General features: G+C 39.2%; 1 protein-coding gene across 3 annotated transcripts in view; it reads left to right on the top strand.

The window, feature by feature from the left end:
* The first annotated feature begins 2,415 nt into the window (after positions 1-2,415).
* Positions 2,416-19,877, top strand: part of LOC149141845 (Urb2/Npa2 family protein) — a 257,141-nt gene continuing 239,679 nt past the window's right edge. For 2 of the 3 annotated variants that reach the window (XR_016264824.1, XM_089449600.1), the window contains exons 1-2: positions 2,420-3,336; positions 5,030-6,908. Coding sequence is in view for 1 of the 3 variants with exons in the window: in XM_089449600.1 (XP_089305726.1) it covers positions 2,873-3,336; positions 5,030-6,908 (2,343 nt within the window). In the remaining 2 variants the exon portion in view is untranslated. Of the gene's footprint in view, positions 3,337-5,029; positions 6,909-19,877 lie in introns of all 3 variants that reach the window. The other variant, XR_016264825.1, reaches the window with a different exon arrangement.

Raw genomic sequence — 19,877 nt, 5'->3', positions numbered from 1 at the left:
GTGCTTGGTGTCAAAAATAAAAATACACTCCATGCTTTAGCTTTTTTTCATGTGCATGCTTCATTCTATCACTCTTCACCTGCTTCTATTGATCTACACATAATCTGAATTGATCCATTTCTAACAATTTGAGTTACTTAAGAGAATCATTATCACCACATCTTGACACTAGTGTTATGTGCAACAATTAGAATAATATTTGCTCAAGATTATGATATCTTGGCCACACACTACTTCAAAGGATGAATGTCCCATGGAGTGATTGTGGAGTTTGGATTTCCTAGAGAATTGTGGGAAGGCACTACACCCTATTTTTTTAATCAAATCTACAAAATTTCTTTAATGTATTGGAGATGATCTTTATTGTTGCTTCAACCACCACATTTTCATGTTGGTAATGTGATGACTTATTAAAAAATATTATGTTAATTTCTTGATGATGTTTTTTAGCAAAATGAATTCCATTGTCACTTATTAGCTTTATAAGGGGCATCCAACCTTGGGGTGTACCTTCTGAAAATGAAACTGCACCAATTGCACTTGTGTTATTCTTCATTCTAGTGATTACATTTGGCCACTTCGTGAAGATGAAAAAAGTTATTAGTATAATCAAATCTATTTTTTTACAAGTGATCTGTTGTGGTAGGATAATGCATATAATTAGTTTTTCAAAGTTGTAATAACAAACTAGCGCGACTTAAATAATCTAAAACATTTTCTTTTTTTGTATGGGCATTAATGACTTTAAAAGCAAGCTCAATTTGTGAAGAAATTGGATATCCCAAAAATTGTGGTTCATGTTTGTTATAGCCATGATTTTCCTTGTCAAATCATTTTCCATATCCCTACGCGCTTAGAGTCTCATTGTAAAACCTATATTTCCCAAATTGAAGAAATTAACAAAAATCACATTATCTAGGTAATCAAATGTATTTATTATTATTTAAATGTTTTAAAAATATTAGTATCATCGACCAAAATTCTTATTGCTTAGTCAAGGACTAATTCTCATCGGCGCTCAAAAAGGCCAAAGGAAGGGTGGGAGGAAAGAATATGCATTTTTTGTTCTTCCGAAAAAAGTGGAAACGGAAAAACATTTCATTTTAGAATGTGAAGCCTTCAAAGACAACAGGGAAAGTTACGCAGATATGCTGGCAGCTAGCTCTTGGGATAATCTATTTAGCGAGGGGTTTGTCAAGAAGTTGGGAGCATTTATTTTGAAGCTTCACAAAAAAAGGGACTAATACATCAAACAGATGAAGAAGCAATATGTCCCATAGGATATCTTTAGCCTCGTGGACGTTAAAATAATTTCTTTCTTTCTTTTTTTCCAATGACTAGAACAATGTTAACACCTCAATCACTAAAATCCCTTTAGTTTGTATACCCATTGGCTTAAAGGTTTACACCTCATCTCTGAAATCTCTTGGGCATGGAGATAAACAATCGAAAAGGTCGTGAATTTTGAATTTCCCAAAATAAGTGTTACATATTTATATATTTAGGAAATAATTAAAAATATTATTTATTTTTAAGATTAGTATATTGTGGGATGGTAAATAAATAATAAAAAGTCATAGATTTTCAATTTCTCTAAATAGGTGATATATATTTAAAAAATAATTTGAAAAATAAATAAATAAATAAATAAATATAATTTTCATTAAAGAGTTGAAAATTACATGTTGTAGATACTTGTAAGCATATGTTGTAAGTGTTGTAGATACTTGTAAGCATATGTTGTAAGTGTGGTCATGCCACTGTTTGTGTTGAGCTATCAAAAAAAACTGTTCTAAGTTGGGAGACTATTAAAATTTACATATAATATGTCTCTCAAGTATAAATATGAACATAAATAATAGTACAAAATTATAAGTACAATCATAAGTCATGATAAATCATATAATCAGGATCTGTCGCCCCATTTTGTTGATATGGTCAAACAAATACAACTACTTTGTCTAAAAATACATGAAATTCAATCCAATTTCCAAAATAAATGTGAATAAAGTTACCTTTTGTTTGGAACTCCAAAAAAAGATATTTGTAAAAGGTAAAAGTTTTCACATAATTTGGAGTTCAAATTTATTATATTTTAACATTTTCAACTAACCAAATATGAGTACCTCTGTTACATTTGAAAAATAACGCTAAGTTGTTAAACATATAGGGAAAGGAAGTTTCATGATTGTCCATTTTTGATGATCAACAATAAAAACATAGAAATCATTTTTCAATTGCAATAGTTATGATTTTTTTTTTAATTGGGAAATTCTATTGTGAATAGATTAAATGTTAAGAAAAGTCTTTTCATATATATTTTTGATTGATGTATTTGTAACCAACCAGAGTAATTTGGTATTATGATGAACGAAGCTTGCTAATTCGAAATATGCTGGCCAAATTGTTTTTCTTAACCTTTCATTAACTTCGCCATAAAAACTGAAATGATGCGATGCATAAATCGAAGTGCGTCGTGTGGTTCTCTGCTGACAGCGATTTAATGATTTACAGATACAGAATCAAACGGAACGAGGAAGGGGTCGCCGCGCGGGGTCCCATGACGAAAAATGGTTGAATCGAAGGCTGGACTCAACGTGGAACTCTGTAACTCGTTTCCTGGTCAGGCTCTACCACAGAATCGCACTTCATATTTCAGCTTTCTCTGCGAGCTGCAACGCCACCTCCCAGAATAATATACTTGAAAGATTTCGCCGCCATTGCAATGTTTGATCGAATAAATCAAGAATGCAGTAAAACGAAGTCGGAGCACATCCAGGCGCTCTTTCTATTCTATTATTTAGTGAGGGTGAACAGTGAACGTTGAAAAGTTTAGTGAGGGTGAACACTGAACGTTGAAAAGGATCTGTACATGACAATGGGGTTGTTTGCATCATGGAGCGTAAAGCAGCTTGGGCGGTATGCAATTAGTCGCAAGCCCAAAGATGTTCGCCCTTTCAAGAAGAAAATCCGGATGCAGAGTCAGATGCTCAAGAGAAAGAGAAAACGCGCCCTTGCTGCCTCCGCCGGATTGAATGACGAAGAAATAGTAACTTCGCACGAGTTGGGATGTCCTGAAAACCATACAAAACAAATGGGTTGTCATCAGACAGCTGACAGGAAAAGGAGAAAGAAGAGCCTAGACTGTAGAAACTTCAATACTAACAATGACTCAGGTAAGCAAGGAGCGAGCTTAGATAAATTCATCAAAACTACAGATGAGACAATCCACGATGGGGTTCGAACAAAGTTTGTTGGAGAGGGAGATGATCCCCAACACTTTTCCAGTTTAAGTCTCCCGAGGTCTCTGCATAACAAAGACGTACCACTCGAGAGGTTAGTTGTATATTACTTTATTGTAATGCATAAATAGATAAATAAACAATAAAAAGGGAAAATGTTCAAAAGAATGGGGGTTGTCAGATTTCCCAACTCATTGCTCAGACTTGAAAAATTTATCGGGAGATGCAACAACTGATGCTCTTTGGAATAATGAAGCAATTCAAGATAAAAGTAAAATGTATGAACTATAACATGTAACATCAACCCTAAACAGGAGCCACAACTGAACTCAGGCTCAGTCATCACATAGAGTACGAAGACAAATATCGGTGAAACAAGAACCAATTCACACAACCTCCATTGCAAAACCGGGAGACCGGCTAGCCCTAATCTCCAACTCACAAAACCTTCATTGCAAAACCGGGAGACCTGCTAACCCTAAACTCCTTGAACTATGAATGTAACATCAACCCTAACCAGGAGCCACAACTGAACCCAGACTCAGTCATCACATAGAATAGGAGGACAAATATCCGTGAAATAAGAACTAACTCACACAACCTCCATTGGAAAACCGGGAGAACAGCTAACCCTAAATTCCAACTCACACAACCTCCATTGCAAAACCGGGAGACCGGCTAGCCTTAAACTCCTTAGGAATACGCACACTAAAGATATGCAATCAAAACACACTAGAAGACAGAATACTCACTAGAGAAATGCCCTGCTTACAAGAATATGCATGATTCAATTCTGCAACTCCTTGCAACTGGAAATCTCAATGTTATCGGAATCCAGGCCAAATCTCCCAGAACACAGATGTAACATTATCAAAATATATTAATACTTCTCCAAGTCCGATAATCCAGGAGTTTGAATAGACAATATGAAAAACTATGGGACTGGAGAACATGATCCAAAGGTCCTTTTCGCAGGTCTGAACTAATCTAACTCTCAAGTTACAATTTCTCCTACCACAACGGACAAGTTGGTCATAGATTCCTGCATAGTCTTGGAGCCGAAAGGTTCTAGTGCTATAACCTACAATTTTTGTGCATAAACATGGTATGTAATAACAACCCTCTCGAAAACAAATAATGAGCTAATATGAATGTCAAATATATTCGAGAATTGGACTACTGACTGCGAATTAAGTAAATTTCATTAGTTATGTGAAGCTCAAATGTTTTTTATAAGCTCTAGACAATATGCTCATTTTGAGAACGTAGAAGAGTCGTCATGTATGTGCTTTAATTTGGACTGATCTAAGCATACAGGACATCACTTATGGAGATAATGTTTCACAAATTATCTAGATATTTTGAATTGCAAAAGCCTAAATGTAAAAAAGTGGTAGCTAAATGGATAGTCAATATAAGAACTTAAGTATATACACTACATTCTTGATACAGAAGCAGGGCAAATGACAATAAGTCTACTTGCTCAAAACGACGATGTGCATAGTATTCTCGTAATTGAACAATTGGCATGGCATCACAATCTACAATATTGCACTTCTAAGTTCTAACGTGCTGCCAAATGGTACTACATTGTAATGCAGAACTATTTGTTATTATTTCAAAATATGTATTACAGACACTGCCGTAGAAAATTATCGGCACATTTTGATGATTGTTTCATTTTTGAACATTCGAATTGAACTTAGGCATGTATTTAAATGCATCATATTTATGTTAGTTTCAGCTCCTCATCGTCTTAATGATTACAAGGGTTGTTGGATGTGCAGGAAGATTGACTTAGCATATGTGTTTATGGAATCCCTTAAAGATCAACAGCAGAGCTTGAATTTGAGTTTGCCATGGGAGAAAAGCTGGATGGGCAGGCCGCAGCTGGTTTTGCTAATCTGTGATTGGATACAATCAATTCTAATCTCATCAACCAAGCAGAATGGTGCACCACAAATATTAACACAGAAAGATGGTTGTCTGGATGCTCGATGCTGGGTAATATTTAAGTGGTGTTTGCAGTCTGAATACTTGGAGAGAGCAATTTTTTCACCAAACCTGATGCGTCCGATAAATTGTGTGCTCACAGCAGCAGTATCATCTCAAGATAATAAGAGAGAAATTCACAATGGGTTTCCATGCATATCACTTGAACATTCCAAAACTGAATCGGAAATGATTGTTCCAAGAGTTCTTATGAAAGAATTTGCAGAAGCTGTAGAGGTTTTGTTTTCTCTACATGGAAGGTACTTCCGGCCCACTTTGGATTTGTGGGCTTCCTCAGCTTTGGCAGCAGCTAGTCTAGGCCAAAGAGTGTTCTCCAAAGAGCTTCCAGATGATGACCAATTTGTTCTGCTGAAGATTGTATGTTTAGTGTTAGAATCCTTTACGAGGTATCTTGGGTCACATCCTAATCCAAAGAACGTTTTTCCTGTCATTGTGGAAAAACTGCTTGAAGCATTAATGTCACTCCTAGTTGTCCTGACAGAAGAATTCAGTTCCAAAGATTGCTTTAAGAACGATGCTGTATATATCTGGAGGACAAGGCTGTTGGGAATTGTTGAAGACATATTTGCATTTGGATTATTTCACTCTGTCCATATTGATGGCTATTTAAATGTTTGCAAAAGTTGCAGCCATGTTGAATCTCAAAGAATCATAAAAGCAAATAAGAAAGCTAAACTGGCTTCATCCAGGGAACATGAAAGAGAAGATCCACATGCCGCTCTTGGAAGCTATCATAAATCTTTATTCCAGAAACTAGATTATCTAAGAAAAGAAGGTAAGACAACTGCCTTGCATGCGATTGGGAGGCTTCTGAGTATTTTTATTCAGAGGAAGAAAAATCAAGGAACTAATGCTTCCCATATCATTGGCAGTGTGAAAATAAAATCATCAAGAATATTTGGAGAATCACAAGAAGCTATAAACCCTGACAAGGAGTTGCAGGATACAACTCATTCTACAGGAAGTTCCACTAAAAGCGAAGGTATTGCAAAAACTAGTAATACATGTGAAAGCACACAAACGTCTGTTGAGGCAGGAGTGTACCTCAATAAGCAAGAGAAGGTCACGGGTAAGCCCTTATTCAATCTGTTTGTAGAGTTCGTGGAACCGTTGCAGACAGATCTTGAAAAATGTGAAGGATTCATTGATCTTCAAGAGAGTAAGAAGTTTCATCACATGTCACATGCTCAGTCAACAGTAGTAGCTATAAATGGTTTGCTTGGCGTTGTGAAGGATGATAGAATTTATATACCTACAGAGGATACACCAGGACAAGCACACTTTAATTATTTGAAGAGGATATACAATACAATATTTCAATTGGGTGCTTTAGTACCCACTTTGTGCACAAGAGTGGCTGCTGGAGTTGACAACAGGGTTAGGAATGAACTCGTTGAAAGATTTGGAAACAAAGAACAGGTTTTTGGTCCAGGCCTTGAAACATTGGCTATAAAGATAATGAAGGAAATTGTCCTTGCCTTGGGTTACTTACTGGAAATAGAATACAGGGTAGCAGAGGAAGAATTGCTGGATTTGTGGCTGCTTTTGCTTTCGTTCTTAGCCTTGGATTCTTGTGGGGACAATCCTATCTTGGCTCCAGAATTAATTCAGCTAGGGTGTCGGATAATACATATTTATGGGGAGCTTCGACAGGTCAGTTCAAGGTTTCATCTTTTTGCAGTTGGGTCTTTGCACATATATTCATCTATTCAACATCTGATATATAGGAGAAATTGCCTGGCAATTTCATCTTGTAAAATTTCCTTTGGATTACTTATTTAAACAATAGCATGTTTGTTATTTTTTTCTTTTAAGAATGAAATGCAAATGAACAGGAGAGCATGTTACAAGTGTCCTTTAGGGTGATGACAAATAGGATCAAATATGGAACCCATGCACTAGTTGTGGCTTCTTTTAAGCTTACTGTGATATATAATATATATAACTATTCGAGGACATTTTTTACATTATCCTTAATAAGAATATAGAGGCATAAAATAACTGAAGAAAAAGGGAAGTGTAATTTAATATCAATTAGTCCCTTCACTGTGAAAGTAAAAGAGAAACCTCCATGGGAAATTTAAATTTTCCATTGGTGAAAACAATGTGATTAGTTGTTGTGGCTCCTGCTCTTTGAAATTTAGATGTCTTTGTTTATTTCCTTGTTCAAAATTATAATGTTTATTTTTTTTGAAAGTGCATCATATATTTCGTCATAAAGAAATATACATGTACATCAATAATGGCACATCTTGTAGCCAAAGAGTGGTAACAGAAGATTGTGACATCCCAAATAATAATTCGACCAAATTACCCTGTTCTTTACTTCAAAAAATGATACCATAAATTTCTGCATTCAATAACCAATCAAATTGCAGAATTTACACCACAACAATTAAATTTTGGCAATATGAAATCCCAGAATTGCAGCAACTTCAAATAAACAAGATACACATGCAGCAAATCTCAGGCTTATTATATTAAATCTGGATCTGTAAGTACATGCCAAATACTATGGCAATACTGATTCTGGCCGCCCAAAAAACTATAACCAAAACCAATAGATACACCTGTGAATTCTGAAGGAATTCACCAAGTGATTGGTAGAGATGGGTTTCCATACAATCTCACCAAAGTACCCAAGGGTTTTCATCCCAGGCACAAGAAACTGTGAAGACAACTTCCCCAATTTTCACAATGACAAATGAATAACTCTGGATGATCCAAAACGCTAGCTGACCTACCCAGCCCCCCTTTTTAAAGATTTGATGGGTCTCTCGTCAACCTTTTAGAAGCACTTTTATTTCCATTCTAGAAGCTTTTCCCTTTTATTTTATTTTATTTAAGTCACTTTTAACCCCGGAAAAGGATTAATCTGCCTCTATTATTTCTCTGGCCACTGAAAGTGTTGAAATTCTAGTGACGCAATGACTAGAGTAGTTTTTCACAATTGATAAGTACTTCTGTTGATATAAATTGTTCCTTCTTTATACTTTAGTCAACAAGTAGCTATACATGAAAAACTTCAACCATTAAATCTTTAACAAAAGCAGTAAATGGAGATCACAGTAGACATTGAACAATAAACAATATGCAAGGGACAAGTGTTAATTTTAGGTATGTTCTATGCTTAGAGCAATTTATTTCAATTTTCACAGTTAGCTCAATATCTTTTCCAAATTAGCAATCACATCAGTGTTAAAGTAAACTGCAGATAGAACATAAACATAAATCGTAGAAGACAAGCCAAGAGAAGAGGACACAAGATGTGGCGCTAGCTAGGGACAAACCCCAATGTGAGGAAACCCTTGATCAATTCTTTTTATATGTTCTTCAATAGTTCAGCAGAGAGAGAGATAGTACGTTTACAACAGAAGTCAACACTTTGACTTATCTAAAAAAGAGCATAGATCATCTCTAGAAGATGATACATGAGATTAGTTGAAGACATGCTGCTTCAACTGATTCTCCAAGGTGACTCCTTCACCTATCGTTGTGCTGCATTTCATCATCATGCTGCACCTCACCGTGCTGCACCCATCATCACTATGCTGTATTTCATCATGCTTCATTAATCATGGCTGTACACATCACTGTATTGCATTATGTGCCATTGCTGCACCATGTTGCCATGCTGACCTATGTGCTGGCTGCATCTTGCTTGCTTGTTGTCCCTAGCATGCTTGTTGTCCTTTGCATGTTTGCTGTTGCATGCTAGTTGTCCCTTGATGCTAGTTGTAACATTGCATGTTTGGTGTATTTGTTGCTAAGTACCATACAACTGTCCCAATGTTAGTTAGTTGTCCCTAGCTTGCTTGTTGTCCCTAGCATGCTTGTTGTCCTTTGCATGCTTGCTATTGCATGCTAGCTATCCCTTGCATGCTAGCTGTAACATTGCATGCTTGGTGTATTTGCTGCTAAGTACCATACAATTGTCCCAATGTTAGTTAGATGTCCCTTGCATGCTGCTCTCCTTCGGAGACAGATGCTCTCGCTGTTCTGACAGTTTCGGCAATTTTGGCAGTTCCGGCAATTTCGGCAGTTCCGACTTTTCTCGGTAGTTCCGGCAGTTCCCAACAGTTTCGGCTTCTGCCCTCTGCATCAGCTTTCCCGGCAGTTCCGGCTGTTCCCGGCAGTTCCGGTTATTCCCGACAGTGCCGACAGTTCCAGCAGTTCCAGCAATTCCGGTTATTCCCGGCAGTTCCGACAGCTCCGACAGTTCTCGGTAGTTCTGATAGTTCCAGCAATTCGGGAAGTTCCGACAGTTCTCGGTAGTTCCAGTAGTTTCAACAATTCCGGCTATTCCCGGTAGTTTCGGTAGTTCCGTCAGTTTCAACAATTCTGGCTATTTCTGGCAATTCCGACTATTCCCTGCAGTTCCGGCAATTCCCAGCAGTTCTGACAGTTCCGGCTTTTTCCCTCTGGATTAGGGCAGTGTTATCCCTTAGGATCTCTCCTCCTACCAAAACCCAAAGACAAGTAAAGAGGAAGAGATCCCAAGTGTGTTGAAATGACTTGAAGGCCACCTCTATTTATACTAAAACGTTGAGCACAAGTGGGGTTTATTTGATCGCTGGCCGACCTTGACGAATTGTCCCATAACACAAATAAATTCATATCTCCATGAATAATTATCGGAATCGGATGATCTTTAGATCAATCCTACACCTCTCGATGAGAGGGATCCAAGAATAATATCAACGTCCATTAATAAGATGACCCACATGGAGTTTGGCCCTAGTTGCCAATTTTAACACTCCCTCTCAACTAGGGAGAACTCCATCCGCTGATCCATATGTCCGACTGTAATATCTCTGCCATCAGTGCCCTGCATTGCTCTGCTCTACTCTGCTCTGCTGAATCATGAATAAGAAGAATTGGTCGAGAATGTCTCATTCAATTCTCTACTGACCCGAAGTCAGTTTCATCTGAAGAGAGTGTGTCACATCACTCTTACTAGCTCGAAGTCAATTTTATTGATTCCATATCAATATCACAAGAGAGTGTCTCAAACCACTCATACTGATCCCATATTAGTTTCATTGGTCCCAGATCAATGAAGGTCATCCTAGCATAGGGAGTACGGTAGATACATTGATGCGTCCATCGATAGTACTACTATGGTCCCTAACCTCATTTCCCTGCTCATTGATCAGATGAGAGGTACTTCCCATGAGTCCCAGACTGCATGGGTAGGATGCCTCGATAGGAGAACTAATCATCTTGTCCACGGGAGAACGAATCATCCTGCCCCACAGTCGCCACGAGAGAACTAATCATCCCGGCCCACAAGAGAACTAATCATCCTGTTTCACAGTTGCCACGGGAGAACTAATCATCCTGGCCCACAGGAGAACTAATCATCCTGTTCCACAGTTGCCACGAGAGAACTAATCATCCCGGCCCACAGGAGAACTAATCATCCCGTTCAACAGTTGCCACGGGAGAACTAATCATCCCGACCCACAAGAGAACTAATCATCCTGTTCCATAGTTGCCACGGGAGAAATAATCATCCCGGCCCACAGGAGAACTAGTCATCCTGTTCCATAGTTGCCACGGGAGAACTAATCATCTTGGTCCACAGGAGAACTAATCATCCTGTTCCACAGTTGCCACAGGGTATCACAAGGGAAGGTTGAACCTATCATCTTGTACATAGCACACCACCAGGGGAGGGTGAGTCACTCTGTGGTTGTATGTTGCTCCAGTGCATACCCCAAGCCCCCCTAGAGCTCCCAAAGCTCAATGCATGCAACATGTAGGACCCTTATAAGGTCTCTCAACGACTCCAAGTTGTTCAGGAAAGTCATAGATTTGACCTTTCCCCGGGGCTTTGACAAAATGTCTGCGACCTATACATCAGTCTTAATGTGATGGAGCCTCCTCGCTCATCGACTTACCATATCCCAGATAAGGCAGTATTTGATGTCTATCTGCTGGAGCAATCATCGAATACGAGATTCCTCAATAATCGAATCCCCCTCTCGTTGTCACAGAGAATCACAGTGGTATTCATGTGTACAAACAACTCACTTAAGAGCTTCTGCAACCATGCAGCTTCACATAAGATCATACTCGTAGCTATGTATTCGGTCTCGGCGGTGCTTATAGCAACTGACTTCTGCTTCCTGCTCATCCATGATATCGAAGCAGAATCCAAAGAGAACCAGCACTGAGAAGTGCTCTAGTGTTCCTCCACACTGCCTGCCCAGTGAACATTCGAATAATCATGTACTTTCATATTTCCGGCAGTGAATCTCAATCCATGAGAGATTGTGCCCCAAAGATATCTCAGAAGATTCTTGGCACCATTCTAGTGAGGCTCAATCAAATATGAGCTCACCATGCTAACTGCAAAACATATGTCCGGACAGAAGTTCACCAAGAACATCAATGCAAATGAGTTTATGGAACTCAAAGGCATTTCCCAAATCTGGTCCGACATCATCACCATATAACTTCTGAAAGTTAAGATGCTCGAGGTAGTCACGGGCTTGCTGTTTACCATTCCACATCCGGAATCCAACTCCCTCTTACTTCTACAAGTGAGAGGGTCTGCACCTGTCTGAAATAGGTTGTCCTCAGAAGGTGCTAGTATGAGAGGTCTATCATCCACAACCTTCAAACAATGGTTTGGATCGGCTTCACTCTTAGTGAATCTCAGCTTCATCTGACAGTTATCAATCCTCTCATACTACGCCTGGGGAATTTTGCTTCAAGCCATAGAGGGCTTTCTTCCACTTTCATACGTGAGATTCCTGATCATGAATCTACGTGAGATTCCTGATCATGAATCTCAAACCCCTCGGGTTGTTCCAAACCTGTGGACCTGTTACATGAGGGGAATGGTCCCCTTGTAACATTTTCCTGCGGTACATTTCAGACATGTACTTTCATGCTCTTTTTGAATTCAGGCATCCCTGTCACCATCTGACTCACATACCTCCGGTGCTATGTGTTAATGGACATGGTCCCCAGTGGACTTCCTGCAACTTGATACAACCCTGAACTCAAAAACATCTTTGAAAATTCTATTTTCAAACACGTACCTTTCCATCGATGAGTGCCACCCTATAACCATTAACTTCCATTGCCGAAATGGACACCAGGTTCTTCTTGCGATCAGGTACATAAAAGAGATTCTGTAAATGAATCGAGTTACCCTCATTCAATTGAGGGGTAACATTCCCTACACCCTTTTCGGGATAGGTTGCATCGGCTCCAAGTATAATCCTATGATTGTTTCGATCTCTACCAAATTAGAGAGTGCACCCTACTATCCGATGAAGTGCCTTGAAGCACTACAATCAATAAGCCAGATTCCCAAAGAATCTGAAGGAGAGGGCCAATACAAGATAACACTTCTTTATCTTATCAAAAACAATATTTGATTCTTCATACCTGGGGTTCCTTGCTTTCTTTGAAGAGTTGGCCATTTCCTTGATGACCTACATTACCTGTCATTCCTTTGATCATTGAAGATGTCCCTGGAATGATTGTTATCTTCATCAAGAGATGTGTCTCTGCCATTCGGACACTCCTTCGCATAATGGCCGAACTTATTGCAACCAAGGCATCTGCCTTTCCTTCCACCCTTAGATCCGGACTTCCCAATGAAGTGATCTTTAGGTAGGCCATCAGAAACTTCCACTGCGCCATTCTGATAATATTCTCTGCTTTGACTTCACCCTCGGTGAATTTGAAGAGGGATGAGGAATCCACTGATCCTTTTGTCCTTTCCCAACTGTCTTCGGTGATTGCTCTTTCACTCTTGCTTGGGCATTGTCTTCACCTCAGCTCCGATACCATGTTAATTTTAGGTATGTTCTATGCTTAGAGCAATTTATTTCAATTTTCACAGTTAGCTCAATATCTTTTCCAGATTAGCAATCACATCAGTATTAAAGTAAACTGCAGATAGAACACAAACATAAATCGCAGAAGACAAGCCAAGACAAGAGGACACAAGATGTGGTGCTAGCCAGGGACAAACCCCAATGTGGGGAATCCCTTGATCAATTCTTCTTATATGTTCTTCAATAGTTCAGTATAGAGAGAGATAGTATGCTTACAACAGAAGTCAACACTTTGACTTATCTAGATAAGAGCATAGATCATCTCTAAGAAGATGATACATGAGATCAGTTGAAGACATGCTGCTTCAACTGATTCTCCAAGGTGACTCCTTCACCTATCGTTGTGCTGCATTCCATCATCATGCTGCACCTCACCGTGCTGCACCATGCTGCACCCATCATCACTACGCTGCATCTCATCATGCTTCATTAATCATGACTGTACCCATCATTGTACTGCATTATGTGCCACTGCTGCACCATGTTGCCATACTGACCTATGTGCTCGCTGCATCTTGCTTGCTTGTTGCCCCTAGCATGCTTGTTGTCCTTTGCATGCTTGCTGTTGCATGCTGGCTATCCCTTGCATGCTAGCTGTAACATTGCATGCTTGTTGTTGCATGCTAGCTGTCCCTTGCATGTTCGCTGTAACATTACATGCTTGGTGTATTTGCTGCTAAGTCCCATACAACTATCCCAATGTTAGTTAGTTGTCCCTCGCATGCTGCTCTCCTTCGGAGACAGATGCTCTGGCTGTTCCGGCAGTTTCGGCAGTTTCGGCAGTTCCGGCAGTTTCGGCAGTTCCCAACAGTTCCGACTTTTGCCCTCTGCGTCAGCTTTCCCGGTAGTTCCGGCAGTTTCGGCTGTTTTCGGTAGTTCCGGCAGTTCCAGCTGTTCTCGGCAATTCCGACTATTCTTGGCAGTTCTGATAGTTTCGGCAGTTCCCGGCAGTTCCGGCAGTTCTGGCATTTTCGGCTATTCCCGACAGTTCCGGCTTTTCCCGACAGTTTTGGCAGTTCCCGACAGTTCTGGCAGTTCCGGCATTTTCGGCTATTCCCGGTAGTTCCGGTAGTTCTGGCAGTTCCGACAATTCCGGCTATTCCCAGCAGTTCCGACAATTCCCGGCAGTTGTGACAGTTTCGGCTTTTTCCGTCTGGATTAGGGCAGCGTTATCCTTTAGGATCTCTCCTCCTACTAAAACCCAAAGACAAGTAGAGAGGATGAGATCCCAAGTGTGTTGAAATGACTTGAAGGCCACCTCTATTTATACTAAAACGTTGAGCACAAGTGGGGTTTATTTGGTTGCTGGCCGACCCTGACGAATTGTCCCATAACACAAATAAATTCATATCTCTATGAATAGTTATCGGAATCGGATGATCTTTAGATCAATCCTACACCTCTCGATGAGAGGGATCCAAGAAAAATATCAGCTTCCATTAATAAAATGACCCACATGGAGTTTGGCCCTAGTTGCCAATTTTAACAACAAGAGACACCAAGATTAGGTTCACAGCTAGGTCAAAACCCACAAGGGGAAAATCCAAAATTCTTTCCTTATGAGAGAGAGATTTTGTCCATCAATAGTACATCAGAATGTTTCAACAATTCCAAAATAGTCAATAATGAAATACCCAGTCAAAGTCTGCACAACAAAGGAGCGAAATTCCACTTCTGCCCAATGAGAAAGGTCTGCACAAGGAGGCCGAGATATAGGCCTATAGTCACTGTGATAGGAGGTCAAGGTTCTCACTGAGGTCACCACAAAAGTTTGCCAACGAACTGTCAATCTTCAGCAGTATGTTACATAAAAGAGTGAGCTTCTCTATGGCTTCGGGTTCCAAAGGATCAACAGAACAAAGATTAAGATGATCCCAAAATTTGCCCAAGTCACTGGAGTCAACGAACCTTTAAAGGAGATCCAAACCGCAGTCAAAAGAACCCTTGTTTTTCCTCTTCGCATGTGTGTATTCTCTGTAATAGAAGGCCGAATTTATTTGTAATTGCAGACCAAATTGTTGTGCTTTTTGGCAGTCGAAATGAATGCTAACGACCTCATATAAATAGGTGTATGTGAGGGCTAATTAGCCCTAATGGGGCTGACATGATCTCTAATTGGAGCCAACTTGTGGAGCTAGATGGACTGACTTGTAGATGTCAAAAAACTAATTTCTTCTCCATGTTTTCAATGAAAATTGCCGACCATAGCTACGTAATTTTTCAACACTCCCTCTTAGCTAGGGAGGTAGTTTTTCATTCTCTCTCAAAATCAATCTTCTCGACCAATCCATAGATCTCATGACCCATAGCCTAAGGAAGAAAACACAATCCAAGTTTCTCTCTCTCAAACTCATCATAAGGAAAGATACATAACATCCATCTCAAAGCATCTCCCTGACTACAAGGTCTCATGGCACATAGCCTAAGGGAGGAACCAACAAAGCATCTCTTGGACCACAAGGTCTCACAGCACACAACCTACAGGAGGAATCATCAATACATCTCCTAGACAACAATGTCTCATGGCACATAGCCTAGAGGAGGAATCATCAATACATCTCCCAGACAACAATGTCTCTCAATCAATGTTATCAGAACTGGACTGGATGTTCGACCGGTTTGGGGCATTTTTCAGTCCGAACAAGAATAGGGTACTGATCCATTCTGTTATGGTTTGGAGGCTAGTTCCGTTGGTCCGCATGACTTGCTACCTAGGAACAAATTTTGTTTTTGTTTTGTTTGTCTGTTTTTTTTTTTGTAACTCTAATCTAGCCCCCCTATAAAGCTATTTAAACACCCCTACCCCCTCCTTTTCACTCACACTATTCATTGGTGTCTCTTGCAATTCTTGAGCTGAGTTCGGCAAAGAGAATTCAAAGAGTTTTTTGTAGGGTTGTTTTGAGGGAGATTTTTTGTAGATTTGAAGAACTGATTGGAGTGTTGTTGGGTTGATTACTAAAGGAGATTTTCGAGCTACTTGAAGGATTTTTTTTTTCCCAGAGATCTTTGTGGTTTTTGGAGCTGGTTGAACGGTTTATTTATTTATTTTGTGGGGGCTGCTACATAGCTGATTTGAGAGGATTTTGGAGCTGATTTTCTCCAGAAAATTTAGAGGGTAAATCAAAGTAATTTTTTCCATCTATTTTTGTTCCATTTTTCTCCAAAAATTAGTTATTTTTTTTTCAAAAAATTTAATAGCCCTAGTGTTTTTATGCAGATTTGTAGGGGCTGCTACAAAGCTGATTTGGGAGGATTTTGGAGCTTATTTTCTTTAGAAAATTAAGAGGGTAAATCAAGGTATTTTTTCAACCATTATTGTTTTATTTTTCTCCAAAAATCTGTTCTTTTCTTCCCTAAGTTTTTTAAAACCCTAGTGCTTTTATGCATAATTCAGATTTGTAATTTTGTTTTGGAAAAAAATTTGTGGCCGTTATTTTCTTCTATTTTTTCTCAACAATTATTGAAATTTGCAGAGTTATTTTGAGGGATTTCGTTGGCAAATCTGTGAGGGAGATTTTGGAGTTGATTGAAGAGTTTATTTTCTGATTTGTGGGAGCTTCTTCTCTTCTCAAAATTTACAGATACTCTTTAGGTATTTCATGGCCTCTATTCCTCTTTTATTTTTCTCTAAAAAAAATTTGCCATAGAATTCTAAAAACCTTAGGGTTTTTTGTGCAGATTTTACATTTATTCATGTAGAAGTTGTCATGACCCCCAAAAACAAGAATGATCCGGTTTGGGTTCACTGCCATTTAAATGAACAAGAGATAAAAGTCTACAACTATTGTGGGAAATTTTTTAAGGGTGAGAGAATCCATAGAATTAAAGAACACCTAGCACATCGGAGAGGGCAAGTAAAACCTTGTGGAAATGTTTCTGATGATCTTAAAGGAAAGATGCAAAGTCTAATTGAAACCTACAACGAAAAAAAGGAGAAAACAAAAGAATTAAAAAAGATATAGGCAAAAGTCAAAAGGATGATGCTATGCTTAGTGACCCTGATTTTGAAGAATATATGCCCAGTTTTGAAGATTCCTCTAGTTTCCCTGCTAGAGTTGGAGAGGGTAGTTCTGGCCCTAGTTCAAGTGCTTTTAACTTGAAGAGGACAACGACCCATAAAGGGATTGACTCTTTCTTTTGTACCCCGCACCACCCCTAGTATTCAACCTACCATTGATGCTAAATGGAAGAAGATATGGAGAGAGGTTGCATATGAATGCATTGCTAGATGGTGATATGATGCAAACATACCTTTTAATGCTACTAATTCTACATATTATCAACCCATGATTGATGCTATAGCTTCATGTGGAGCAGGCTTCAAAGGTCCTAACTTTCAAGATATCAGGGGGCCACTTTTACAAAATGAAGTCCAAAAAATACAAGAGTACCTTACAAAGTTCAAGCAATCATGGACCAAAACAAGATGCACAATTATGTCTGATAGATGGACTGATGGTAGATCTCGCACCATACTAAATTTCTTAATTGCTTGTCCAAAAGGTATTATGTTTCTCAAATCTATTGATGCATTTGATCAGGTGAATGATTCACAATTGTTATTTTGTCTTTTGGATGGAGTAGTTATGTGGAAGTAGAGGGTTGAAAATGTTATACAAGTGATCACAGATAATGCCTCTAACTATGTTGCAATGGGGAATATGTTGGATGAAAAACACCCCACCATTTGGTGGTCTCCATGTGCAGCCCATTGTTTGGACCTCATGCTTGAGGATATTGACAAAATTGAGTGGGTGAAGAAGTGCGTGGATAATGCAAAATCCATAACCAGGTACATATACAACCACTCATTGGTTTTGAACCTCATGAGAAAGCATACACGGGGTAAAGAGCTTGTTCGATTAGCCATCACGTGATTTGCAACCAACTTTCTTTCGTTGCAATCCCTTGTTGAACAAAAATCGAACTTGAAGAAGATGTTTTCATGCAATGAATGGAATGCATCTCAGTGGAGCAAAAAAGCTGAAGGGAAACAAATGGTTGACCAAGTATTTGACAAAATATTTTGGTCAAAGGCAGAGGAGATTGTGCTATTTAATGAGCCTCTTTTCCGAGTTTGGCAGATGGTGGATAGTGATAAACCTGCCATGGGTTTTGTTTATGAGGCCATGGATCAGGCCAAGGAAGAAATAAAGGCAACATATGGGGATAAAAGACATAAGTACATTCCTCTATGGAGAATCATTAATGAAAGATGGAACAAACAACTCCGTAGACCTTTACATGCAGCTGCTGATTACTACTTAAATCCAAGGTATGTAATTTTGGATTTTAATGCTCATTGCTTATAAGTTTTAAGTTTTAACTTTTGTTGACTTGATGAATATGTTTTTGTTTTCTTAACTTTGAAGGAACGATTACACTACAAATTTTGAGGCTGATGGGGAGATATTAGGGGGATTGTATAAATGCATTGAGCGCACGGTCCCAGGTTCCAAGACTCAAGATCAGATTCATAACAAGCTCATAAATTTCAGTGAGAGTATCGGTACCTTTGGAATTTCTATGGCTGTAAAAAATGAAGTATCCCTCTGGTAAGAACTGTCAAAATTTGCAAATTCTTATATTACTCATTTCAATTTGCAATTGTTGAGTCCAAGTTTCAACTTTCAAATTCATTTGCTAATACTTCTTTTCCTTCCATCTTTTTTGCAGCCTATTGGTGGCAAGAATTTGGTGGCGAATGCCCTCAATTGCAAAAATTTGCAATTCGAATACTGAGCCAAACATGTAGTGCTTCAGAGTGTGAGGGGAATTGGAGTTTGTTTGAGTGTTTACATGTTAGTTTCTGTAGCATCGGATGTATTCTAGTCACGAAATTTGGTGGAGAGGCTACAATACATGAGATCTCCAAAACCCATAAATTGTTTATGAAAATTCCACCTAGAGATGACTTAATTAGATTATTAGCCTATTTTTTAATGTTTCCTAAGTCTAAACTTAGGAAAACTGGTTAATTAATTTGAATTAATTAAGTCAAGGTGCGAATTATCTAGAAACTCACACGGATCGATCCAAAAATGATCTGAGCCATCGATTAAGATTTACTTTTGGTCATTGGAGTCCCAATAGGAAGATATAAGAAGGGATCAATTTGGTGATGGAGAACACACTAGAGTCACTTGGAGAATTCGATTTTCTAGAGTAGAATTCTCTCAAAGGGTTTCTAGTTCAAAAATCCAGATTTCCAGTTGCAGTCGGTTGTAACAACAGGCAATTTTTTCTCACTCTAGGAAGGAGTGCGAGTAGCAGAGCAACAACCGAGCAAGAGGGAAGAGGGATATTTCCAACAATGTTCTCCAATTTTTGAGTTTCGCAGATTTTGTAGCTTTGCAGAGGAGGCTGTGCGAGTTAGCCAGAATGCAGATATGGACAGTAGATCGACTTCAAGTTGCTAGAGACAGGTGCCAGAGGAAGTGCGAGTTGTCTAGTGTGAGTTGCAAATCGAAGAAGAGTCCCAGCCACAGACTATGCTTAATAGTGGGTCACCAGATCCAGGAGGAGGAGTATGGGACTCTAGTGTGCCATATTGGGCAGGGTCCAACGCAGTTGCAACAAGGAGATTAGTCAAATTAGTTCTGGATTGTTGCAGCGGGACCATCACCTTTGCTACAAGAGCCCACCGTATCATAGTAGTAGGTTCAGTGTTAGTAGACGCAATCTGTCATTAGACAATTGCAAATCTAGTTGCAGTCAGTGCTTGAGAGAGTTGCAGAGCTAGATGCAGTGACACAAACAGTGC

The sequence above is a fragment of the Pinus tabuliformis genome, chromosome X (genome assembly GCF_031772625.1).
Source record: "Pinus tabuliformis cultivar Carrire ecotype Pingquan chromosome X, CPIR1, whole genome shotgun sequence".
Lineage (NCBI taxonomy): Eukaryota > Viridiplantae > Streptophyta > Pinopsida > Pinales > Pinaceae > Pinus > Pinus tabuliformis.
This window is presented reverse-complemented; position numbering and strand designations above follow the sequence as displayed.